The sequence below is a fragment of the Trichomycterus rosablanca genome, chromosome 5 (genome assembly GCF_030014385.1).
Source record: "Trichomycterus rosablanca isolate fTriRos1 chromosome 5, fTriRos1.hap1, whole genome shotgun sequence".
In the NCBI taxonomy this organism is placed as follows: domain Eukaryota; kingdom Metazoa; phylum Chordata; class Actinopteri; order Siluriformes; family Trichomycteridae; genus Trichomycterus; species Trichomycterus rosablanca.
In genome coordinates this window covers 9420631-9444466 of record NC_085992.1, presented here as the reverse complement: position 1 = coordinate 9444466, position 23836 = coordinate 9420631, and the positions used below count along the sequence as shown (strand labels likewise).

The 23836-nt window shown below is 38.7% G+C and overlaps 2 protein-coding genes across 3 annotated transcripts in view; both read left to right on the top strand.

The window, feature by feature from the left end:
- Window positions 1-3885, top strand: part of map4k5 (mitogen-activated protein kinase kinase kinase kinase 5) — a 45087-nt gene extending 41202 nt beyond the window's left edge. For both annotated transcript variants that reach the window (XM_062995634.1, XM_062995632.1), the window contains 2 exons: window positions 564-619; window positions 2849-3885. In XM_062995634.1, the coding sequence (XP_062851704.1) occupies window positions 564-619; window positions 2849-2936 (144 nt within the window). In that variant the 3' untranslated portion in view covers window positions 2937-3885. The remainder of the gene's footprint in view (window positions 1-563; window positions 620-2848) is intronic.
- Window positions 3886-6135: 2250 nt separating this feature from the next.
- On the top strand, window positions 6136-23832 carry cdkl1 (cyclin dependent kinase like 1 (CDC2 related kinase)). Its single transcript, XM_062995628.1, has 10 exons — window positions 6136-6234; window positions 7825-8035; window positions 11172-11293; window positions 13819-13891; window positions 15953-16043; window positions 18087-18287; window positions 19204-19286; window positions 21212-21268; window positions 21373-21531; window positions 22160-23832. Exons 2-10 carry the CDS (start codon window positions 7868-7870, stop codon window positions 22262-22264), a joined length of 1059 nt encoding a protein of 352 aa, XP_062851698.1. The 5' UTR covers window positions 6136-6234; window positions 7825-7867; the 3' UTR covers window positions 22265-23832.
- Window positions 23833-23836: the final 4 nt, after the last annotated feature.

The window sequence follows — 23836 nt, the reverse complement described above, 5'->3', positions numbered from 1 at the left end:
GCAGCGCTGATGGAGTTTTTAAATAGTGTCCACTCACTGTCCACTTTATTAGACACTCCTACCTAGTTGGTCCACCTGGTAGATGTAAAGTCAGAGACGATCGCTCATCTGTTGCTGCTGTTTGGACGCTGCCCACGGGGTGCCGTTGGCTGGATACTTTTGGTTGGTGGACTATTCTCAGTCCAGCAGTGACAGTGAGGTGTTGAAAAACTCCATCAGCATTGCTGTCTTATCCACTCATACCAGCACAACACACTAACACACTACCACCATGTCAGTGTCACTGCAGTGCTGAGAATCATCCACCACCTAAATAATACCTGCTCTGTGGTGGTCCTGGGAGAGTCCTGATCGTTGAAGAACAGCATGAAAGGGGGCTAACAAAGCATGCAGAGAAACAGATGGACTACAGTCAGTAATTGTAGAACTACAAAGTGCTTCTATATGGTAAGTGGAGCTGATAACATGGACAGTGAGTGTAGAAACAAGGAGGTGGATTTAATGTTATGACTGATCGGTGTATAATAATGTGTTTATTAATTGATTTTTTCAACTGCCTACAGGTAACACAGGAGATTTGTGACCCGAGCAGAGTATTTCGACTGCTAGGATCAGACAGGTGAGAATGATAGAATGATTCAGTCCTTCTCTGTTGCTGAACACCAGTCTCTTACTCATCCCAAAAGTTTAGTGTCTAGTGGAATAGGTCTTCAAATTATTTCTGTATCTTATCTGGAAACCCCCAGTTCCAACTTTCATCAACAGTAGGCCACTGAGTTCCCCGAGTTCCCCTAGTGCCCCTAGTATCTGTGACGAAGAGGGCATTGGGATGTGTGTGTTTGTGTAAGAGAGAGAGAGAGCACTTAAATTGTGCAGCTTACATTGACACCATACATAAAGTCTGTTTTCACTAAAGCCACAGATATTTAAGAACCTGTTGAATTTTAAATACATGTTTTATGAGAAATTCTACATTCATTCAGGTCATCCATCCCTAATGTTGTTGAATAAAAAGTGTACTTGGCCAGTTAATATCTCTGGACATGCAGCCTATACAAAAAGCCAGCTCTGGATGAGAACTGCGAACACAGTGTGCTTAATTTTTGTTCATTTTACATGATTGTGCAACTGCAATTTCCAAAAGGGGCTAAGTAAATACCTTCCCACTTCCAGCATCATGAAATGCTCACCTCACACAGTCCTTCCCCCCAACACTTCAGACCTGTTGAAAACACTGTTAGTTGATAATGAACGATGAAACAAACTAACTCTGCGACTCCCCCACTTCAAGTGTCCTGGCTGTGGGTCAATAACGTCATCGTCCGCGTACAGTATGGGACAAGACGGTGTCCATTACCCCTCACACACATTCTCCACTATGAGTCAGTGCTCCGTTAGGTTGCACTCATCCATTGTGAAAGAGGTGTGTTGGCCTCAGGCTCTGGCCTCTGCCCGTGAATGAGCCGACCTCTTACAGCCTTTACCTTTTATGCTCCTATCACATGCATTACATCTGCCAGTCAGCCTAACAGAAAGAACGCTGTCTTAGCTTGCCTATCCTAACAGCTCTGATATGATTGGCTTAAAACCCAGCTGCTTACATGCATCACACACACCCACACTCACACATGTTTTATTCACTGTGACACGGGCAGTGCCAGGCCGTGAGTGTCTCTATGTGCTGTAATTTCATCTGATGCCCTGTGCCCGCTGCCTTTCCCTCTCGGCTCTCCCTCTGCTGAGGACACCACCAGCTGCAAGTCTCGAGTCTAGTGCACAATACATGACTAAGATTATGGGGTGGTACAAAATGTTCTGGTAACTTTGTGCAGTTCAGTGTCTGCAGCATATCGGGGTGCTGTATGTTATTATAGTCCATACTAACAGTTCATTTTTACATAAGCTGGTGGTTCTATGTCAAAAATGCTGCACAAGTCAATATAAATACAATACATGGACAAAATTATGTAGTCAACATTTCTAACTAGTGTATTCAGCACCTTTAACCACACCTGTTGCTAACAGGTACATAGTCACGCTGTCTTATATTTTACAATAAAGTTGATCAAACTGAAGAGCTCCATCACTTCCAACATGACACTGTCATAGATAGAGATGGTGAAAACACCTTTTAAGACACCTCTTTCAACAGGTGTTTGTAAACTTTTTGCCTTCAGCCTAAAGCTTTTCTGATCAACTTGCTTAGTGCTATTATTGGGAAGTGGAAACGAGCAAAAAAAGTTCAGCTACCAAAGAGGAAATCACTCAAGGTTACAAAACGGATGTTACACTGCTTTTAGGAGCTGCATCTGTATAACTGTTCATCTAGAGCATATAGGCATCTATGGATCTTGTCTGTTCAGCTGCACACAGGTTTAAAATCACAGTGTGAATTCTTACTACCAGCTGGATTATTTAATTACACTTCACTATCTTGCAGGCAGAATAATAAATCTTATGCTACCAACATTGGGAAACAATGTGATGGTTTGTGCTTGTCCCCTAGGTGCCAGTCGAAAAAACTCTTAACACTACAGCATACATTAAAAATACAAAGAATTATGTGCTTCAAATGGTTTGACAGCTTGAGTAAGGAAAACTATTAGAAGTGGGTTAGTAATGCAGTGCATGGGTTATAAGCAGATCTAACTGTCCAAAGAAGGATCCAACTTCGTATTGGATAGGAGGGTATGGTCACATTGTCCATTTAGGCTATTTTTGTTCATTATATGATCACACGAGGTACAGCCTGCACCCCAGTGCATTTATATTGTGTTCTGTATTTTGACTAGTTTATCGGTGTAAAAACTATTAAACTCTGGCTGAACTGTATTATGTTGTGTTTTAGGGTGGTGGTTTTGGAGAGCAGACCCACTGATAACCCGACTGCCTTCAGCAACCTTTACATCCTGGCGGGCCATGAGAACAGTTACTAGCCTGATACATGCTGATTCCTGTAGGAAGCACCACAGTGTGCCTTGTGGATCAGAGATGTTCGCCAGTGTTCTCTATTTTCTAGTCGTTTTTTGGCGAGCAGTACAGCTCTCGATTAAGAGCAGCCTTGAAGACAACGTGAGCGAAATGCTTACTTCAGCTTGTGTCCTACTAAATCCAGGAATGGATTCTTGAAGCTGTCACAGGTCACACATCCTTCTGGCTCTCCTGTTGGCCTATGACCAATTTAGAAGCATGTCAGATGGTAACGGGGGATGCAGTAAACAAGACAGACATGCCAAGCTCTGCTGCCAGCTATTACCTAACCAGCGATACTGCAACAAAGTTATAGCATAAAGTGCCTTTCAAGGGCTGTGCATTTTAAACTCTTTCAGGAACAGACCTCACTCTCTTTCCTGTGTGTTTAACTCAGTGTACAACTAAACCAGACTGTTCATTCTGATCTAAAGCATAATTGAAATATAATTCTTATATTGGGAGTATTACCAGGAATGGATTGGTTTGGGAGAAAGAGATGGGACATTTTGCTTATTGGCTGTTTAAAGTGTAATTTATTAAGCTGTAGCCTTATTGTATTTTTATGAGTTACCCAGAATGCACCTGAATTGCTCACTTTCTATCCGAGCTGGACTCAGCAGCGCTGCATCGTTATTTTACTGCTATATATATATGTAAAAAAAAAAAAAAAAGAGTTTCTTTCTCCTGCTTTGGTTACATTTCAGAACCCAGGTATGTAAAATGGTATTCTTTTGTATTCTAACTTTTATTCAATATTTGCACCATGTAAGCACTTTTGTACAATATTTGTTTTGTATTTAAGAATGACAAAATACGGGAGATGCTAGGTTTTCATTGACTTGCAAAGTATTTCCATGGCTTCAGCTCTAATGTATGGCCGTCTCTTTGTAATAAAAAGGACTGTTAACAAGATCTTGTCTGTTTTTGATTATATTTGATTTGTAGCTGAGCATTCTGACCTGAAAAAGGTGTGTCCATAATCTTAACAATTTATCACAGAAGTCTGTCGTGTGTTTTTTGTAAGCAGTGATGTGGACGGTGTAAAGGAACTGAAAAAAACTCTTTAGAAAATTTAATAATTTGTGTCAGACTTATGTTTCACACCATCAAGACACTTTAATTATTTGACAAAGGTAAATAAATGCTTTTTTAATCATTTTCATTTAAATTACTTTCACTGCCCTACCTGGCCCTGTGTGAAAAGTAACTGTCCCTTTAGCTACTAAATCAACCAGTTCAGCTGACCGAGTCAGTTTCACAAGCCACATCCAGGCATTATTACTGCCAGACCTATTGAATCACTATCACTTAAACATCACTTAAACTGAACCTGTTTGGCAATGTGAAGCAGGCTAGAAGGTCTCAAAAGCACATAGTGCTGCATTCTAAAGAGATTTAAATATAGATGTAAAACAAAGCAATAGAAATCTACCTGGAAAGGCATACAAAGCTACTGCTAAGGCTCTGGGACTTCAGTAAACCACAGTGAGAGGTATTATCCACAAATGGGGGGAAATGGAACAGTAGTGACCTGCCAACCAAAATTTCGCCAAGCATGAAACGGCGACTCATCCAAGAGATCACGAATAAACACAGATAAACTTCTAAAGAACTGCAGGCCAACATACATGACTCCACAATAACAAGGACACTGGGCAAAAATGGCATCCATGTGAATGTTGCAAAGAACAAACCACTGCTGACCAAAAAGAATGCAAAAAAATATATCCAAGATGCCCCCAAGACTTTTGTGAACTTTTGAGTTAAAGGTGGAACTTTTTGCAAGTTGTGCGTCACTGACATTTGGCATAAAGCAAACACCACATTACAACAAAAGAACATTGATGGAGTTCTCAACAGTCTCAAACAGTTTTAAACAAAAACATATTTTTGTTCAACCCCACCCCATCTCCTTTTTCATCCTCCTAATTTGGACATCCAATCTGCATGTGTGACCTCTACCTAATGCGAGACAACCACTCTGGCTGAAAAGGGGCCCCAGTCTAGTACACACCTCCAAACTGCTGATTGCCTTTTTTGCTAGACAGCAGTAAACTCTTACAGTTTTAACATGCTCTGTATATGTTTGTCTCTATGCCTTGACCAGACGGTAGGTGCAGCTGTTCCAGTGGCAAGAAAGTGATTATCCAGCTTTTTGAACAGCAGATGTGTCTAGAGAAACTTTCCTTTCACATTAGTGTTTCTTCTTATGTGTTCTGTGCTGCTAAATTCTTCAGTGGCTTTTCACTGGCTTCCTGTAGCTGCTCGCATTGCTTTTAAAACAATTATAACAGCCAACAAAGCCAGAAATGGACCTGCTTCAGTCTACCTTAGAGCCACAAGTTTTAATCATCTTTATCCTCCACCTAGAACTCTAAGAAGACACTAATCAAGGCTTTTCTCTGTACTGGCACCCAAGTGGTGAAATGATCTTCCCTTGTTTGTTTAAACATGTAAGTCTCTCACAGTCTTTAAAAGATGATTAAAGCCCAACTTCTTTACTAATTACTTAAGTTGAAAATGAGCATGCACTTACTAATCTTCTGTATTATTTATGAAAAAATCTTACACAAATACCTGTTGTCAACTTGAACTAAGTAGGGTAACGTTTACTGCGAATCACTTTGGATTAATGTGTCTGTTTAATGCCTAAAATGAAAATGTAAACTGGGATTGGATCAGTATGCACAAAGAACCCCCCTTCTGGGCTGCAGGATCAGATGCCCTGCGACACTTATACAGCTTATTTCTGTGTTTATTTTTACAGAGAAGCCCAAAAATGTTTACACACTTTACCATTAAACATGTCAGCATAAAAGCTTTTAGAAATCAGATTTTTAAAAGAAAAAGCATAGGTAACCACCCTTGAAGTGTGTGTGTGTGCTGCTTCACACAAGTGTAACAGCTGTTGGGGTGGTACATACCGCCCCCAGTGGTACATACCGCCCCCAGTGGTACTGTAGGTGCAGTACAATGTTAAATGAGCACTGGAGCTTGCGCTGCAGGATTCTGCGCCGTTTGTGTCTGTGCGGGGTAACTGCGCACAGGGAAGGTGGAGTCTGCGCACTGTTACTATGGACACTGAACTGCATGTAAATAGCAGCTTTTCTTCAGACTGCTTAAACTGTCCATGCACTTCTACCACCCAAACACACACACACACACAGACTGGCACTGACACTGAGCTCCCATTCCTCCCACAACAACCACCACCAGTGGAACTGCAGGTCGCAGTGTGGAGCAGTTAAAGCACAGTAACAGGTAAGCAGCCATCACATTTCTTACATGTTGGGTTTTAAAGCAGGTGCTTTCTTACTGCTTTAGAAATCTTAAATAAATGTTGTATGAGGAATTTTTTACCCTATAACTACCCTTTTTAACTGGGTAGATCAGTTACTGCACCAGTGCTCAGAAACTTGGCTCTCAGTGTTTATTACTAGAACATACTTGGTTACTGATTTCTGTGATCTGCTCGATAAACCCGACCTGCCTGGTTTAGCTTTAGTAATGTCAATGTGAGAAAGTGTCTAGAGTGAAATAGTGAGAGGAGAAACATCAAACAGGGTTTGGATACAAACTCAAGTCATTCTCTCATTCTCAAGTCTTTCTTCTATTCTCAAGTAATTCTCTCATTCTCAAGTCTTTCTCTCTACCCCAAATAGTGCCTTATTTACCTTACACAGTACCAACAGGATTAGTAGGATGGACAGCCTATTGCAAACACTTAGATTTTATCTGTCCCTTTAGTTCTGACCTTAAAATACCAAATTGTTCATATAGTTGTTCATATTGTATGTATAGTAAATACAAGTTTTTTGTTTTTTTTTTAGTAGCAAAAATTTTATGATTCCAGATTTTTAAATTATCATTTTTAATTACATAAACAAACAAAAAAATCAAAAATTAAAGAAGTGGCTTCACTGTCTAATCTAGAACTCAACTCCCAGGAATCAATGTGGTGTCATGTACTAGATAAATCAGTGAAAAGGCAACCTGAGAATTATAGTTGATTTCTTTCCCTACTTAATACAGACACACACGTTATTGGTACATTATTGTTTTCTCATAACTTGTTTCCTCTTTTTCTATAATTACCCTGTATTAGTCTGTTGTGTGTAATTACACCCGAATAAGAAACCACAACATGCATCAACATTCTCCCAAAGTTAGACCAAAATATATCCCTCAAATAAAAGCCTCACACCTTTAACTATGAAATGTAAAAAAATGCACAAGAAGTTTAAGGATATAGTTCAAAGAGCATAAATTGTTAAGATTTCTAAGAGACAGATGCATTACAACGTTTAATATAATGTCATACAGAGTTATAAGCAAAGACTTAAATAAAGAAAAACGACCACATGAAAAAAACAGACCACATATTAAGTCATGGTTTTATATAATAATACCTCAGTTATTTTTGTATAACCTTAAGATCTTTAGATTTGCTATTATGTAAAATGTATTATCTACCCTCTTATTTTCTGAAGTGTGAAATAGTTTTAAATCAGATTCAAAACTGTTCAAATTAAAACATGTATGTATGTAAAATCCTATCTAAAATATCTTAATTAATATCTTAAACTAGAAGTAGGTGTTTTTATATTAAAGATCAATTATGATGTTGCCACCATATCAAACAATTTAAATCAGAATAAGTCTGATGTTAATTGAAGCTCATTAAACAAAAGTAATAATTCACATGTATGTACTGTAATATAGACTTTTATAGGCCAAGTGGCACAATGTAATAGAAAAAAACTAAGAATAATGAAGTTTACAACATTGTTTGTAAACTGAACTGAACAGTGCATGCACTGATCTAATGAACCATGGTTAATGTTTTTCCAGCTCCGTCAGTGCCTGGTGAGGCTGGCAGTGTGTAGTTAACAGCATGGAGAAGTATGAAAAGATTGCCAAGATTGGAGAAGGCTCATATGGAGTCGTGTTCAAGTGCAGAAATAAAGACACGGGACAAATCGTCGCCATCAAAAAGTTTGTTGAGTCAGAGGATGATCCTGTTATTAAAAGAATCGCTCTCAGAGAGATCCGCATGCTCAAGGTATGAGTAAATCAACAGACTACACCAGTATACATTATCCAAAATACTCTAAATCATTCTTTTAAAAAGTGCCATGTTATGAAGTAAAGTATTGTTGCTGATGTTAGTAGTATTATTTTTGTTAATATTTTAATTACCAAAAATTGGTCCAAATACACGTGTATGCAAGAGTTCAGGCATCTCTGGCAAAGTGGCATATTATATTGATTTTTTAACAGAAGCTCTACAGCAAACGGTTTAAAAATAGCAAATATTGATGCACAATTACTGTTGAGCTGATCACACAATACACAGTACAGAAATAATGAACAAGCCATGTAAAGTATTTAAAGTACATAATTTGGTCATAGATTGTATACAAAAAGCTTTCATCGACTTGCACTTATGCTCACATAAAAAAAAACACTATTCCTAATTTCGGACTGGGAGGAAGATGTTTAACACAAATATGAACAATTAAATTGGAAAGCAATTTTTGACAAATAATGTAACTAAATCTTCCAAAAACCCAAATCACATTTTTATAGGACATATTTATTTCTGCATGAAAAAGACACTTGATGGGTTTTGGCATCAGTATTAACAAAACAGACTTCCCATTGGACCCTGCTTTACATGTTTTATTAGCTGATTCTAGAATTTCACTAACAGAGACAGTATGTAAATTATGGTTGGCTGATATATTGAATTGAAGACACAAAAGGCTTATTAATTAAATATAAATAATGTAGGTATTTGTACCATTTGGTAATGCATGTGGAAATAAGGGATCGGACAGGAGGGATTGGGAATTAATTTTCTTGCTCTGTTATTTCCATTATCTTCATGTCATATGTGTTTATGTGTTTATCTTAAATAAACATTACGTTTCAAAAAGCATTAATAAATTACAAATATGGAATGTTTTTAAGGGTTTGGAAACCATACTACACTAGTACTATTTAACATCATTTTCAACTGGTATCACAGCTTGGAAAATTTTTTAGCCATTATTCATTATTCAAATCAAATCATTATTCATTTATTTATTTATTTTAGGAATTTTCACTCACTCCTTCCAGGGTGCAGCTTGGTTTAGGATCTACCCTCAGATTTTCAATAACGTTCAGGTTAAGTGACTGTAAGGGACATTCCAAAAGCTCCCAATAGACACATTTTTCTTAATTTGGCTTGTTTGGATGTTGTTTTGCATTTTGCATACTAGCTGTTGACTTTTGTGATTAGATCACAGCTAAGCTGTTGCTAGTACTTTACTGTTATATTGGGGCTTTGCTTTGCCTTTCTGGTCAGCATACGAGCAGTTCTGTTTAAGACAGATTCTCAGGGGTTTTATAGAGCTTGCCTTGTTTTCCACATTTTCCATTAAATTGCCATTTATTTATGACATAATTTTGAAGGGTAAGATATGGGAGCTGGAAACATCTTTTTGAGCTTTCCCCTGTTTTGTAGACATCAATTAGCTTCATCAAAGATCCTTTGAGAAGGCTGTGGTTAAGTGCTTTTAAACATACTGTGCTTTTAGTTTTGTTAAGCAGTTTGGAACAATACTTTAATCAGCCACAATCATTTTAACAAACTGTTTGCTAGGGTAGTTTTACAGTTTATGGAGCCTTATCAGCAATTCCTGTTCTCAAGTGTCTATGACTGTAGGCTGAAGTCTGAATGAACAGCTTTCTCTGTGTCTCACTGAATTAAAGATGGCCAAAAAGCAATTAGTAACATGTTCCATCAGGAAAGGTCATTTGTAGCTACAAGATCTTGGCCTCAATACATAAATGAATCAATTACCTGGGTTAAAATCAGACCCAAACTAGCCCCAAACCTAACCTTTTTATGATTATTTTTGTGGTTTATGCATTGGACTATTAGTCAGCAGCTTCATAACAATTTTGGGTTAGTTCATTGTTCTGTTTGGAAATATTCTTTTACTTTGGCTATGTGCTTCTCTGACTGAACAAAACTGCGAAAATTGTAAAGCTTCCTGGTGCTTGTGTGTGGGTTGGCAGGACAGAGGGAGGAGTAGATGTCAGGCTTTTATTTTAGCCAAATGAATAGCCCATATAACGTGAACTATAGGGAAGACAACCGAGTCGGTGACTCACTGATGTTAATCTTGCACTGCATTTTACGACCTTTCAGTGCATGTGTGTGATGAGTTCAGGCAGTGGGGGATTAGTGGTAGAGCAGAAACTAATGGAATAGTGACATTTCCAAGTCAATTAATGTCTATTAAAAAAGGCATACCATGCAAAGCCACTTTTGAGACGTATGCATATTTATTATTTGTTATTGGTCCAGTTTAAGGCAGTATTTTTCAGCATATGCTGATTTCATTTTCATCAACTGCAGGTTCGGTTGCACTGGGAAACACTGGGCGCTAGGCTGGAATACATTGGACAGGGCCCCAATCTATTGCAAGGCTTCTGCCTTTTATCAGACATAACCAATCGTGTGTAAAGATGCTCAGCCGGCCGATAGCACCCCAAGATTCAAACTTGCATATGGCAACAGATTTTAATGATATGGTTGTTCAGTAATCATTATCAGTCACAGCCACTGACCTTTTATTTTTGGTGCCAATCCATCATAGCCAGTCATGTCTGTTTTTATGTCTTTATACTTTTATGGTATTTTATTTACATATTATGGGACAGTGGGTAGAGATTTGGGCTATCATTTGGAAGATTGTCGGTCCAAATCCAGGCTCTGCTATGCAGCCAATGTTGGGCCCTTGAGCAAGGCCATTAACCCACTGTACACCTGTATATGTATATATGACAAATAAGACACTTTTCTTTAAAAAAAAAAATATTGAAGCTTTAAAAAAAAAAAAAGAATCTAAAAATAAGTTGTTTTTACACTTTTTATGACTCTGTAAATCTTTTGTTTTAATTGTGTGTGTGTCCTGGTGTGATGATTTAACTGTTTAATATTTGAATCGTAAAGTGTTTTAAGGGCTAGTGGATGGTAACTGGTTGCTAATGGAGATGCTGTGTGTGGGCTTGGTGAATTTTACGATGCCTGTCAGATAAGACATTCAGCAGCTTGCTTCTGTCCACACACACGTAAAAACAATTCTGCGAAAGTGTAAAGAATTTCTCACAGTTAAGTACTGTGTATACTTGTGTGTCTTCAGCAACTAAAACACTGTAACCTGGTGAACCTGATCGAGGTATTCAGGAGGAAGAGGAAACTGCACCTGGTGTTTGAGTACTGCGATCACACGGTCCTCAACGAGCTTGATCGATACCCCCGAGGGTGAGTCCCACATACACCTAAACTGGACGTATCAATCTATGTGATCCTACCATAAATGAGAAATATGAAAGATCATATCAATTGTGAACTGGCTGCAGCTAATATAATGAAATGTGAGGACAGTCAACATAGCAACAAATGTTCTAAAAGCACAAATTAGTTTCCCACCTTTGCATAAGGATACCAGTTATCTTATTTTTTTGTATATGTTTTTCAAATAATAATGGGAGTTTCTAAATTGTTGCTTATATTGAAATCAAATTATAAAACAGTAACAAGTGTTAAATTAACAACCATTATTTTAGCTTTTGGTTTCACAAAACAATCATTAAATTCCAGCATCATATAAAGTTGTTTGAATTAAACAAGCTTGGAGTTTTTAAATGCTAAAACAGGGTTAAATTATTTTTTACAATTATTATTAAATGTCAAAAGATTTACAGTTTTAGGTACATGAGAACTAAAGTACTGGTATCTGTGTTGGCATTGGTATTATATGTTAGGCTTAGTATTCTGGTGTCATGGATGCTGACTTACGTATGTTAACACAAAGAGTCAAAAATGATACAAGCAAATGTCTGTGAAAGTTTTATTTAACAGCTTTCCATTTACAATATTACTTAAGTTTAGAAGTAAAGTGCTGTAATCAAAGTGGAATTTGGTAAAATTCAGCGGTAAATCACAGTATTGCTATTAAACCAAACCAGTAGGATCTCAAACTGCAGTTACTTATATACAAAGAAACTTGAAACCGAATGTTGTTTTATTTGACTTGAATAGACGTTACTTATGTTTAATGTACTGAAAAGAAAAATAGGGGTGTCGGTAGTGTTAGTACTGGAATCTTGGTTCAAACCACATCTCTGGTCAGTGTCTGGCACATATTGTCAGTGTTCGTGTGGATTTTCTCAGTGTTCCTCCCAACACCTTAAAATAGGCCAGTATGTGGATTGGCTACTCTAAATTACTTTTAGTGCATAAATGAATGGGTAATATACCCATGGCCAGGATGTGTTCCTTTCTTGTTTTATTGTAGGTTCTAAACCCTCAACATCCCTGATTAAGATGAAGCAGTTACTTCTAATAAATGAATAAACAATGAATGAAAAGATAATTTGTGGTATCTTTCATTCTTTATTTTTACTCACTGACATAAAAAGACAAGATTCTCTAAAAGTGTGTGTGTGTGTGTGTGTGTGTGCTGTTTTTTTTTGTTGTTGTTGCTCTGTTGCTCTGGTGGTCTGACCCGTTTGTTCTGGAATGTTTTCAGCAGTACTTTGCTGGCTGATGGCATCCAAACTGCCCTGTGTGCCCTTTGAAGTCTCTCATTCAATAGAGCAAAGGGGGACATAAAATACAGTGTTCACTGACATCTCGAGTACATTTACCAACCAAATTCGTGCATTAACAAATAGACAACACAAATATTGTTCTATTCTGATGGTCTCAGTAATTGTAGCTTTGTCACAGTAAATTAATATCTCTGTCAAGTTTGGGTCAGGCTTGGGGATGGAGAAAAAAAATACTTTTTCACAGGGTGATATATGTTTTCCGTAAATCTTCAACTTTAATTTATGGAATGATCATTGAAAAGCTGTATTTTGTGGTTTTATTATGTTTATTATGTGGTTTATTATGTTTGTTATTTCTTTTGTCTTTATATTTTGAAGATTTAAAACTTTACATCTGAATGAGCAAAAATAGATAAAAAAGGTTTTTAATTTTAAAAATAGCAGTGCTACTATCTACCTTAAAGCTAACATCAGAAGGTTGTAGCTGTTCACACTATAGTCACGCAACAACAGGAAGAGTTCTGCTCTTCAAGAAAATAAAATGTTGTGTTTATAAAGCTAATTTCATACTGGGTTGATAAAATAATTTAGCCACATACAAGCTGCTTAAATTTAAAGTAAGGATGCTAACAGATGCAACAGGTTTCAGATGCAAACATAGTAAGAGCTAATAGCTGACTAATAGCTTCAGTAGTTGTAATGAAGCAAGTGACCTAGAATAAAGTGACTCGCATAGACCAAAAGTTTTCTTTTTATAACATTACTGCAGTCCAGTTAATACTGTAGTAAAAGGGACACTGTAGCTGGAGTGGTGGAAACATGGTCTCTGAGGACATGACTTGGGTTTGATTCTTACCACTGGTCTGACATTCACACACAAACATTGAAACAAAGCTGCCCATAATAGTTTTTTTTTTCTCTTTTATACATCGGCTTACAATAGTGCTCCACCCCTTACATTATCTTTCTTTTTCTCTCTTACACACTTTAACCCCCCCCTCACACACACACTCACTCACACACACACATTAGTGCCAGACCAGAGACACAGGACAAAGACATGATGCATGAGAACTTGTAGGCCGACCACTAATATTCCTCCCACACATTCTAATCATTTAATTACTTTAAAATCTAAATATCCACAGAATTAACTATAAATATTGTTTTATTTCAGGGAGGTACATTAGTGTGTATTTTGCTGTTTCTAAGCCTGACTTTTCGTTTCTGCAGAGTTCCAGAGCACCTGGTTAAAAGCATCACCTGGCAAACGCTACAAGCTGTAAACTTCTGCCATAAACAAAATGTAAGATCTTCTACCTTTGTCTACCGCTATGACTTTTCTTCATACAGTATAAAGTAGCACCAATGATTTATGAGCAGAAACTATTATACAGTCAAATAGAAATATGACATCAGAGAATGGTCATTGTGAAATTTGGCTTTTAGCATCACTGAAATGATGCACAGACAGCCACAGTTTTTCTAAAACCTGTCCCAACACAAGAGTTCATTTCACATCCAACCACGTCTTAGAAAAGGGTAATATTTATTTTTACTATATTGTTGTTACTTGGGCAGCATGGTGATGCAGTGGGTAGCATTGTCCTCACAGAATACCATGCACATCCTGGTTTGTACTATCACAATTGTCTAGTTTTCTCTAGGTGTATTATCTATGAATAATTCATACAATATTTTCTCTATTTATTTATTAGGATTTTAACATCATGTTTTTACACTTTGGTTACATTTATGACAGAAACGGTATTTACTCGTTACTCAAGATTCATCAGTTCACAAGTTCAATATCAAACACAGTCATGGACGATTTAGTATCTCCAATTCATCTCACTTGCACGTCTTAGGACTGTGGGAGGAAACCGGAGCTCCCGGAGGAAACCCACACAGACACAGGGAGAACATGCAAACTCCACACAGAAAGGACCCGGACCGCTCCACCTGAGGATCGAACCCAGGACCTTCTTGCTGTGAAGCGACAGTGCTACCCACTGAGCCACTGAGCACCCAGAACATCATTTTTTTTCTATTTGAGAGTGCACATTTCTTAATGCAAGCCTGTCTATATACCTTAAATACAATTAGATAGCCTATACAAATTAAAGTGTGCTGGTAGTGTTGGTGCAATGTTACACAGGCATTTCCTACCATTGTTTCCGAAACTCCCTAAAAACATGCCAGTTGGTTCTCTGTGGATGGTAAAGGCACGTTCTCTTTTTGTTGTCTTTTAACCAGCTCTTTAAATACATGCTAGTGAAATTTATTTCTTTTTTATTTCTTTTTTTATGCTGAGTTTAAATAAAAAAGGAAAAGTGGGTTAAATGGTTGGCACACTTTATCAGCTTAGAACTCTAGCTTAGAAAACCCAACTAAAACAAGTTTAATGGGGAAAGTGTGTGTGTGTGTGTGTGTGTGTGTGTGTGTGTGTGTGTGTGTGTGTGTGTGTGAAGCTGAGAGGTAGCAGTGAAGGTTGTTTGAGGTTAGGTTTCAGATTGCTGATGTTAATCTGAACAGTGATAGTGAATTTAGAGCTGGTGCTGGGCAAGATGACGACATGCTATTAGTATTTCCATTACAATTGTGGTATTTAGCAGATGCATTTATCCAATCTGACTTACAATGGAGCCTGATTCAGTGCCAGCAGTTGAGTGTTAAGGGTCTTGCTCAGGGGCCCAACATTGTCAACTTGGCAGAGGTGGGGCTTGAGCCAGCAACCTTCTGATCACTTGTCCAGAACTTCAACCACAAAACACTGCCCTACAGTCCCGTACAATTCACAAATGACATCACAATACATCTTTATCTGTAGTCGTCCCCTTTTATTATGATTATGGTAACAGCATGCAAAGTCAGAATACACCAGTCATCATGGGGCATCACCATGTCCCACCATGAGGCATCACCATGACCCTTATTGGTATGTTTTTGGGAGGTGGGGGAAACCTGAGTACTTGGTGGAAACTCATGTGAACATGACAAGAAACAAAGTTTAAACCCATGTCTTTAGGACCCTGGGACTGTGTTGTACTCACACTACCTGCTGTGTCACTGTGTTGCCCTCACAATACCCCTTTTGCTCTTTGTTAAATGTTCTCTCTATATAGTAAATTTAAGACAGGTCCAAACTTTGTTAACATAATAGGCTGCCTCTCACTCTCTTACTCACAAACACACACACACACACACAGCAGACGCTATCCGACTCCATCAGCACCAGCACATTAGCCTAGTGATCCTGCACCGGTGCTCCCCCGTGCCAGATACAAAGTGTAGGCAGATGTCCAAGAGTGTGTGTGAGACCACAGATAATGCTTCATTTTTTATGTGTGTGTGTGTTTGTGTGTAGTGTATCCACAGAGATGTAAAGCCAGAGAACATACTCATCACCAAACACCAGGTCATCAAACTCTGTGACTTCGGCTTTGCTCGGATCCTCAGTAGGCACCAACACACACACATACAGTGTATCACAAAAGTGAGTACACCCCTCACATTTCTGCAGATATTTAAGTATATCTTTTCATGGGACAACACTGACAAAATGACACTTTGACACAATGAAAAGTAGTCTGTGTGCAGCTTATATAACAGTGTAAATTTATTCTTCCCTCAAAATAACTCAATATACAGCCATTAATGTCTAAACCACCGGCAACAAAAGTGAGTACACCCCTAAGAGACTACACCCCTAAATGTCCAAATTGAGCACTGCTTGTCATTTTCCCTCCAAAATGTCATGTGATTTGTTAGTGTTACTAGGTCTCAGGTGTGCATAGGGAGCAGGTGTGTTCAATTTAGTAGTACAGCTCTCACACTCTCTCATACTGGTCACTGAAAGTTCCAACATGGCACCTCATGGCAAAGAACTCTCTGAGGATCTTAAAAGACGAATTGTTGCGCTACATGAAGATGGCCAAGGCTACAAGAAGATTGCCAACAACCTGAAACTAAGCTGCAGCACAGTGGCCAAGATCATCCAGCGTTTTAAAAGAGCAGGGTCCACTCAGAACAGACCTCGCGTTGGTCGTCCAAAGAAGCTGAGTGCACGTGCTCAGCGTCACATCCAACTGCTGTCTTTGAAAGATAGGCGCAGGAGTGCTGTCAGCATTGCTGCAGAGATTGAAAAGGTGGGGGGTCAGCCTGTCAGTGCTCAGACCATACGCCGCACACTACATCAAATTGGTCTGCATGGCTGTCACCCCAGAAGGAAGCCTCTTCTGAAGTCTCTACACAAGAAAGCCCGCAAACAGTTTGCTGAAGACATGTCAACAAAGGACATGGATTACTGGAACCATGTCCTATGGTCTGATGAGACCAAGATTAATTTGTTTGGTTCAGATGGTCTCAAGCATGTGTGGCGGCAATCAGGTGAGGAGTACAAAGATAAGTGTGTCATGCCTACAGTCAAGCATGGTGGTGGGAATGCCATGGTCTGGGGCTGCATGAGTGCAGCAGGTGTTGGGGAGTTACATTTCATTGAGGGACACATGAACTCCAATATGTACTGTGAAATACTGAAGCAGAGCATGATCCCCTCCCTCCGGAAACTGGGTCGCAGGGCAGTGTTCCAGCATGATAATGACCCCAAACACACCTCTAAGACGACCACTGCTTTATTGAAGAGGCTGAGGGTAAATGTGATGGACTGGCCAAGCATGTCTCCAGACCTAAACCCAATAGAACATCTTTGGGGCATCCTCAAGCGGAAGGTGGAGGAGCGCAAAGTCTCGAATATCCGCCAGCTCCGTGATGTCGTCATGGAGGAGTGGAAAAGCATTCCAGTGGCAACCTGTGAAGCTCTGGTAAACTCCATGCCCAGGAGAGTTAAGGCAGTTCTGGGAAATAATGGTGGCCACACAAAATATTGACAATTCAGGAACTTTCACTAAGGGGTGTACTCACTTTTGTTGCCGGTGGTTTAGACATTAATGGCTGTATATTGAGTTATTTTGAGGGAAGAATAAATTTACACTGTTATATAAGCTGCACACAGACTACTTTTCATTGTGTCAAAGTGTCATTTTGTCAGTGTTGTCCCATGAAAAGATATACTTAAATATCTGCAGAAATGTGAGGGGTGTACTCACTTTTGTGATACACTGTACATACACACACTTGACCTACATTTGTATAGCCACTGTATGTTATGGCAGTCTTAGGATTGAAATGATTTGTGCAACGGTTATTTTTATTACTTAATGATCAAAACACATAATTTTTAGTTATAATGTTTACAAGCAACCTTCTGATTACTAGTTCAGTGCCTTAACCACTGAGCTACAACTATCCACAAATATCATATCATTTTTTTATCTAAAAATATATGAAACAGGGTGGTGGAATGATGTTTTCAGCAAGCACATATGTCTTTCTGGTTAGCTTGTTCTTATACTTTTGGTCACATTTTTATCAATGCAAAACTTCTCACATAGCTCTGTTGCTTTTTCTGATATTTTGTGTGTCTGTGTGTTTGAGTGTAGCGGGGCCCTGTGATTATTATACCGATTATGTAGCTACTCGCTGGTACCGGGCTCCAGAGCTGCTGGTGGGAGACACTCAGTACGGTCCTCCAGTGGACGTGTGGGCAGTGGGCTGTGTGTTTGCTGAACTTCTCTCTGGTGCCCCTCTGTGGCCAGGCAAATCGGATGTAGACCAGCTGTATCTCATAAGGAAAACATTGGGTAAGAATTCAGCACCTCATCAGTACAGTCTGTGTTTGTCCTAGGGCTTCATCAGGACAGATTTCACTCAAAGAACATATAGATGCTCATGTCTCATAAGAAGTCTTGGTTCCTCCTAATTGTATGATTTTTTGCATATTTGTCACAGTAAGTGGTTTCAGATCCTGCAACAAGCAGAGGGGCAAACTTATTATTGCTCCTTTCCCTCTGTATGGTACAAGTACAGTACGCATCCCAATACAGAACCTTCCATACTATACATAATGTACCTTTGCCCCTCTGTGCTTGTTATGGTGTTTAATTTTCTGAAGCATTGTTTTTTATGACACTAATAAAATCTAATGCAATTTGGGTATTAATTTGTGGCTTTTCTCACTCAAGGGGCAATTCTGTGATTAGTGCATTTGACTAATCATTGGTCAGAGCTGTTTCTTGACCCATCCATACAGCTTGCTTCAGTATGCTTGATCCCTGGTCAGAAAGGGTAACCAAATTTAACACAGGTGTTTACACAGGTGGTACAGTACAGGTCATTTGGCAGTGGAAACGACTACTTAATGTGAGATCATGGATTTAATAACGTACTGTACCACAGGGTACCAAGCAGTGGGATGTAATTACTTAAAACAATTATGATACTGTCACTTTGTAATTTTTCTATGTACATGTAATAGAACTATATTTAATTACTGTTCTGTCTCTGGCAGTTCTATTGGCTTATGTTATGCTAATTAAAATATAAATGCTTATAATTGCTAAACCATTTGTTAATATAACAGTACAATTATTTATTATAATTATTTATAATTGAAGTGAAAATGCTGTCAGGTGTGTTTGTGTGTAATCTCTCAGTCTACAGTCTCTGTGTAAAGGTGAAAATAATGTTCATCTGTTTGCGTGTGTGTTGTGTTTACAGGTGATTTGATCCCCAGACACCAGCAGGTGTTCAGCAGTAACCAGTTTTTCAGTGGGGTGTGTGTTCCTGAGCCACAGGAAATGGTGAGTACTTACGGGCGAATTGAAGCTGACTCATGTGCTAGTGAGTTTTTTCTCCCCTGGGTGTTTTATCCGCTAGGGGTGCTAGAACAACTCCCTCCCCTCCCTGCATTCATGGTTTGTGATTCATTCATTGTCATTGTCTGTTGCATGGTATTACATGCTTACCCATACACCTTCTTACTTACTCACGTTGGGGAAATTTAAGTCGACATTCTACTTTTAGTATATTTTGAGGAGGTGTCAAAACCAGAGGGAAACTCACAAAGACTCTGGGAGAACAATAAAAACTCCTCACAAACTGTGACCGGGAGTAATATTTAAACACAGGTCCCAAGAAACTATGTTGCTGTGGGCCAGCAGTCTACCAACAGCTTGTATACCTAGGTTGAATTAATATTTTGTTTTAAATGTCTGGGTGGAATCACCCACTGGTCCTGGCTGTTTTCAGATCATGAATCATACTTTCCACAAAATTATACAAACATATTAGCAAGAAAAAATACATTTTAGTGATTTATTTGTGGTAATAAGCAGTAACTCCCAAACAGCACGACAGCAAAGAGTTATTATCCAAAAATAGCAATTATCCAGAGAGCCAACTTTGTGCTAATTGTGTGTATCTGTGAGTTCATGTGCACAAAAGATGGTTCTCTTCATATGTGTGTTGATATTTCCAAGGATGTTGAGTAGCTTTATGTATTTTAAAGTTGAAAACAGGAGAAAAGGTTTACTTTTATTTGTTGTTAATTAATGGTAACCACCATCATTCATTTACATTTTCAGCATTTAGCAGATGCTTTTATCCAAAGCGACTTACAGTACAGACAGTATGATGTCTAAGCAATTGAGGATTAAGGGCCTTGCTCAAGGGCCCAGCAGTGGCAACCTGGCAGTGGTGGGGTTTGAACCAGCAACCTTTTAATTACTAGTCCAGTACCCTAATCACTAGGCTACAACTGCTCACATCATTCCTTCTAATTTCACAAAAAATACAAAAAAAATATTATTTACATTATTCAAATGCACTACAAATGAGCTTTTTTTGTTTTCATTCATGGTGGGTGACTTGTGTGTTAGCATCCTTCCATTATTATTTTTATTTTCTCACCATTTGTCTACGACAGAAACAAGAACAAACGTTTACATTTTTGGCATTTAGCAGACGCTCTTATCCAAAGCGACTTACAATTATCATTGAATACAACTCGAGCAATTGAGGGTTAAGAGCCTTGATCAGGAGCCCAACAGTGGCAACTTGGTGGTGGTGGGGCTTGAACTGGCAACCTTCTGATTACTAGTCAGGTACCTTAACCACTTGATATTGGTAAAATATGGTAAAAAGAACACTTAACAAATAGTATAAGCATTGTATTAACCCATAATACAATGCTTATACAAACACTTATTTTATGTTCTAGTAATACTGTACTAAATAAAGCAAAGTTGTTCTGCACTTTAATGATCATGTGTAAACTTTTACTGATGTCACAGTGGTTGTTCCATTTCCAGAATAGAGCCAAAACCACAATGGCAGTGGAAAACATCCAAACGAGTTAACTAGGCCAGTCAGACCTTTTATACACCTGACTGACTTTATATAAATAGTAAGTAGGTATCCGTTCACAGGTGTGCCAGAGCTAATTATGTTTGAGCTGAGGAAAACAACGACTTTCCTTGGGGAGGTTTTAATAGCTTCTGTGTCCTTGGTCACAAGTCATCACAACCAGTGATACGATGGAGAGCATTTATGGAGTTTATAGAAAATCCCAAACCTGTGTAGTGATGAAAAACACACTCACATTTCCATTGTGGTATTACAATAGGCATAACAGTGCACAGGCTACAGAGACTGCACAGTATTGTGTGTGTGCTGTTCATTACTAAGTGTTATATTATAATCTAACCCTTGTGTAATGTATGTGTAGGAACCTCTAGAGCAGAAGTTTCCAAACATCTCATTCCAGGCACTGAGTCTAATGAAGGTGAGCAATGCAAAGTCCGAACACAGAATATTATGTACTAAACCACCTTTTATTCACATGTAGCTCTCTTTTTTTCTCTCTTTCTCTTTGCCTGTGTATGTCAGGGTTGTCTGCGGATGGAACCTGCTGAGAGGTTATCCTGTGAGCAGTTACTGGAGCACCCGTATTTTGACAGTCAGCGAGAGGAGACAAAAAGCATCACACGAGAGCTTGATCGAGCGAAAAGACAAGCACGGCAACCTCGGAAACACCTGCCTCCAGGGGTGAGTTACAGTGGTGGCGTGAACTATATAAGGAGCTTATCCTTTGTGTACATTGTTTTTTTGTTTGTTTATTAGGATTTTAACATCATTTTTTACACTCTTTGGTTACATTCATGACAGACATGGTAGTTACTCGTTACACAAGATTCATCAATTCACAAGGTTATATATCGAACACAGTCATGGACAATTTAGTGTCTCCAATTCAACTCACTTGCACGTCTTTGGACTGTGGGAGGAAACCAGAGCAACTGGAGGAAACCCATGCAGACACGGGGAGAACATGCAAACTTCACACAGAAAGGACCCGGACCTCCCCACCTGGGGATCGAACCCAGGACCTTCTTGCTGTGAGGTGACACAGTGCACATTGTAGTGGAACTGCTGCTTGTACTTATTTAACTGGCCTTCAATCGCATTCTGAAGATTTCATTTGTTTAAGATCAGAACCAGCAGGATTTACTGGTACTTTGTTGTGTAGTTCATGGCACTGTTTGTTTCTGTCTTTTAGTCTGGCTAACTAGGGCCATATTTGTAATAACAGTACTAGACTACATAGTCTTTAAAATGGTAATAACATCTGCAGTGATTTATTAATTTGCAACTCCACCTTTCTGTTTATTTGCAGTATTTACCGCAGCTCACAGGCAGCAGTATCTTCCCCGCTGTGGACAACAAAAAATACTACAACAACATGCGCAACAAGTTCAACTATCACTTTCCTAACATCTGACTCTTCATGTTGATCCATACAGTCCTACAATTCCCCCCGGTTCATATTCATACATTTGAGGTATAACACAGCAGATTCAAGCCCACCTTCTCCAAGAAATTCAAAACCACCTACCCTTACCTGTTCTCACTCAGGAATAGAAGAGACTCTGTGCTGAGTGTTTTCATCACAGGTTATTTACAGCTGTACTGTCAGTCAGTCGTTGATTTATCTGTTTATCTGGATTTTTTGTATCACTGATCCGACTGCACGTATACTCAGTAGGTGACTGACAAAGAGCCCTGCTCGGCAAGTAGCTACACTGGTCTGAGTGTGACACTGCCTTTAGATTGCCAAAGTGCCATGTGTGGCAGAGAAAAACACAGAATCAAAAGAAAGGAGTCATATAGAAGCGCAATGTCTGTGTATATATGTGTATTCTTCAAAAAGTTTCCGCACTTTTAAAACTTTATTTATTTAGGGTTTCAACAAGAAATGACACCACTTTTCTACACAGTCACCTTCTGATGCATTTTTTCCAGCATCGTATCAACTTTTTAATGCCATCAGCAAAAATGTTTTTGGTTGAGCGAGTAGCCACTGATGCACCACTGCTTTCACATCATCATCACATTCAAATCTTCTTCCCCTTAAAGCTTCTTCGAGTGTCCAAAAAGGTGGAAATCAGATGGCGCTAAATCCAGACTATAAGCTCTCTCTCAGTGTCTCAGGCAGGACCAAGTATTACTCCTCCCACCATCACTGTTAAAAGTGTGGAAACTTTTTAAAAATCCCTCGTATATAAATTACAAAAAAGTAAAGGAATTTTTTATTTTCTTTTTTAAAATCACAACTCTAGAATATATATTTTGTCAGCTGTTAAACACCAGAATGTTTTGACTGAATATCACAGACCTCCCCCTTTAAATGAAAGTACTGTACATGTTTAGGGTAAAACTACGACTAGAGGAATCCTAAGATTCCTTGATTATTGTGTGTTTTTGACGAATGCTAGACTTTGTTTCTGTGCTGTTAAAGTTTATTTAACAAGCAGGAAAGTAAGCATGACACCTCCTTTAAACTTTTTTTAAACTAAACTCTCCAATTTTTTGGTGTGAACTACATTTTTGAATCACATAATTTAGGTAATAGCGATGTGTTTTAACTTGACAGGCTATTTTTATTGCAGCCTAAAATATTTAACAGTAATGTTGTTGCCTTGACGAGCGGTGCTAATGACCTCTGGGTCAGTGACTTGCACCCGATGCCAAACCACCGAGACGTGAGCCCACTCCTAAGCCCTCTCTCTCACCTCATTTTCCAACTCACTTCCTTCTATCTGTCCTTCTGTGTAAATAATCTCATGTCACGGTTCTTTTCCAAGTCAAAACTGAATAGGGCTTAAATGTTTTTGTAACGACTCAATAAATAGTTTTCAGCAGTGAAAGTGTTTTTTCTCTTTACTTGTTACTGCAGATGGATGAAATGTTTCTGTTTCTTAAGAAATAGTGCATAGCCAAAGGTGTGTAGATGCCCATTCATCACATATTTTAGCCACAACTCTATCCATAGACAGATAATGATAGTGAAATG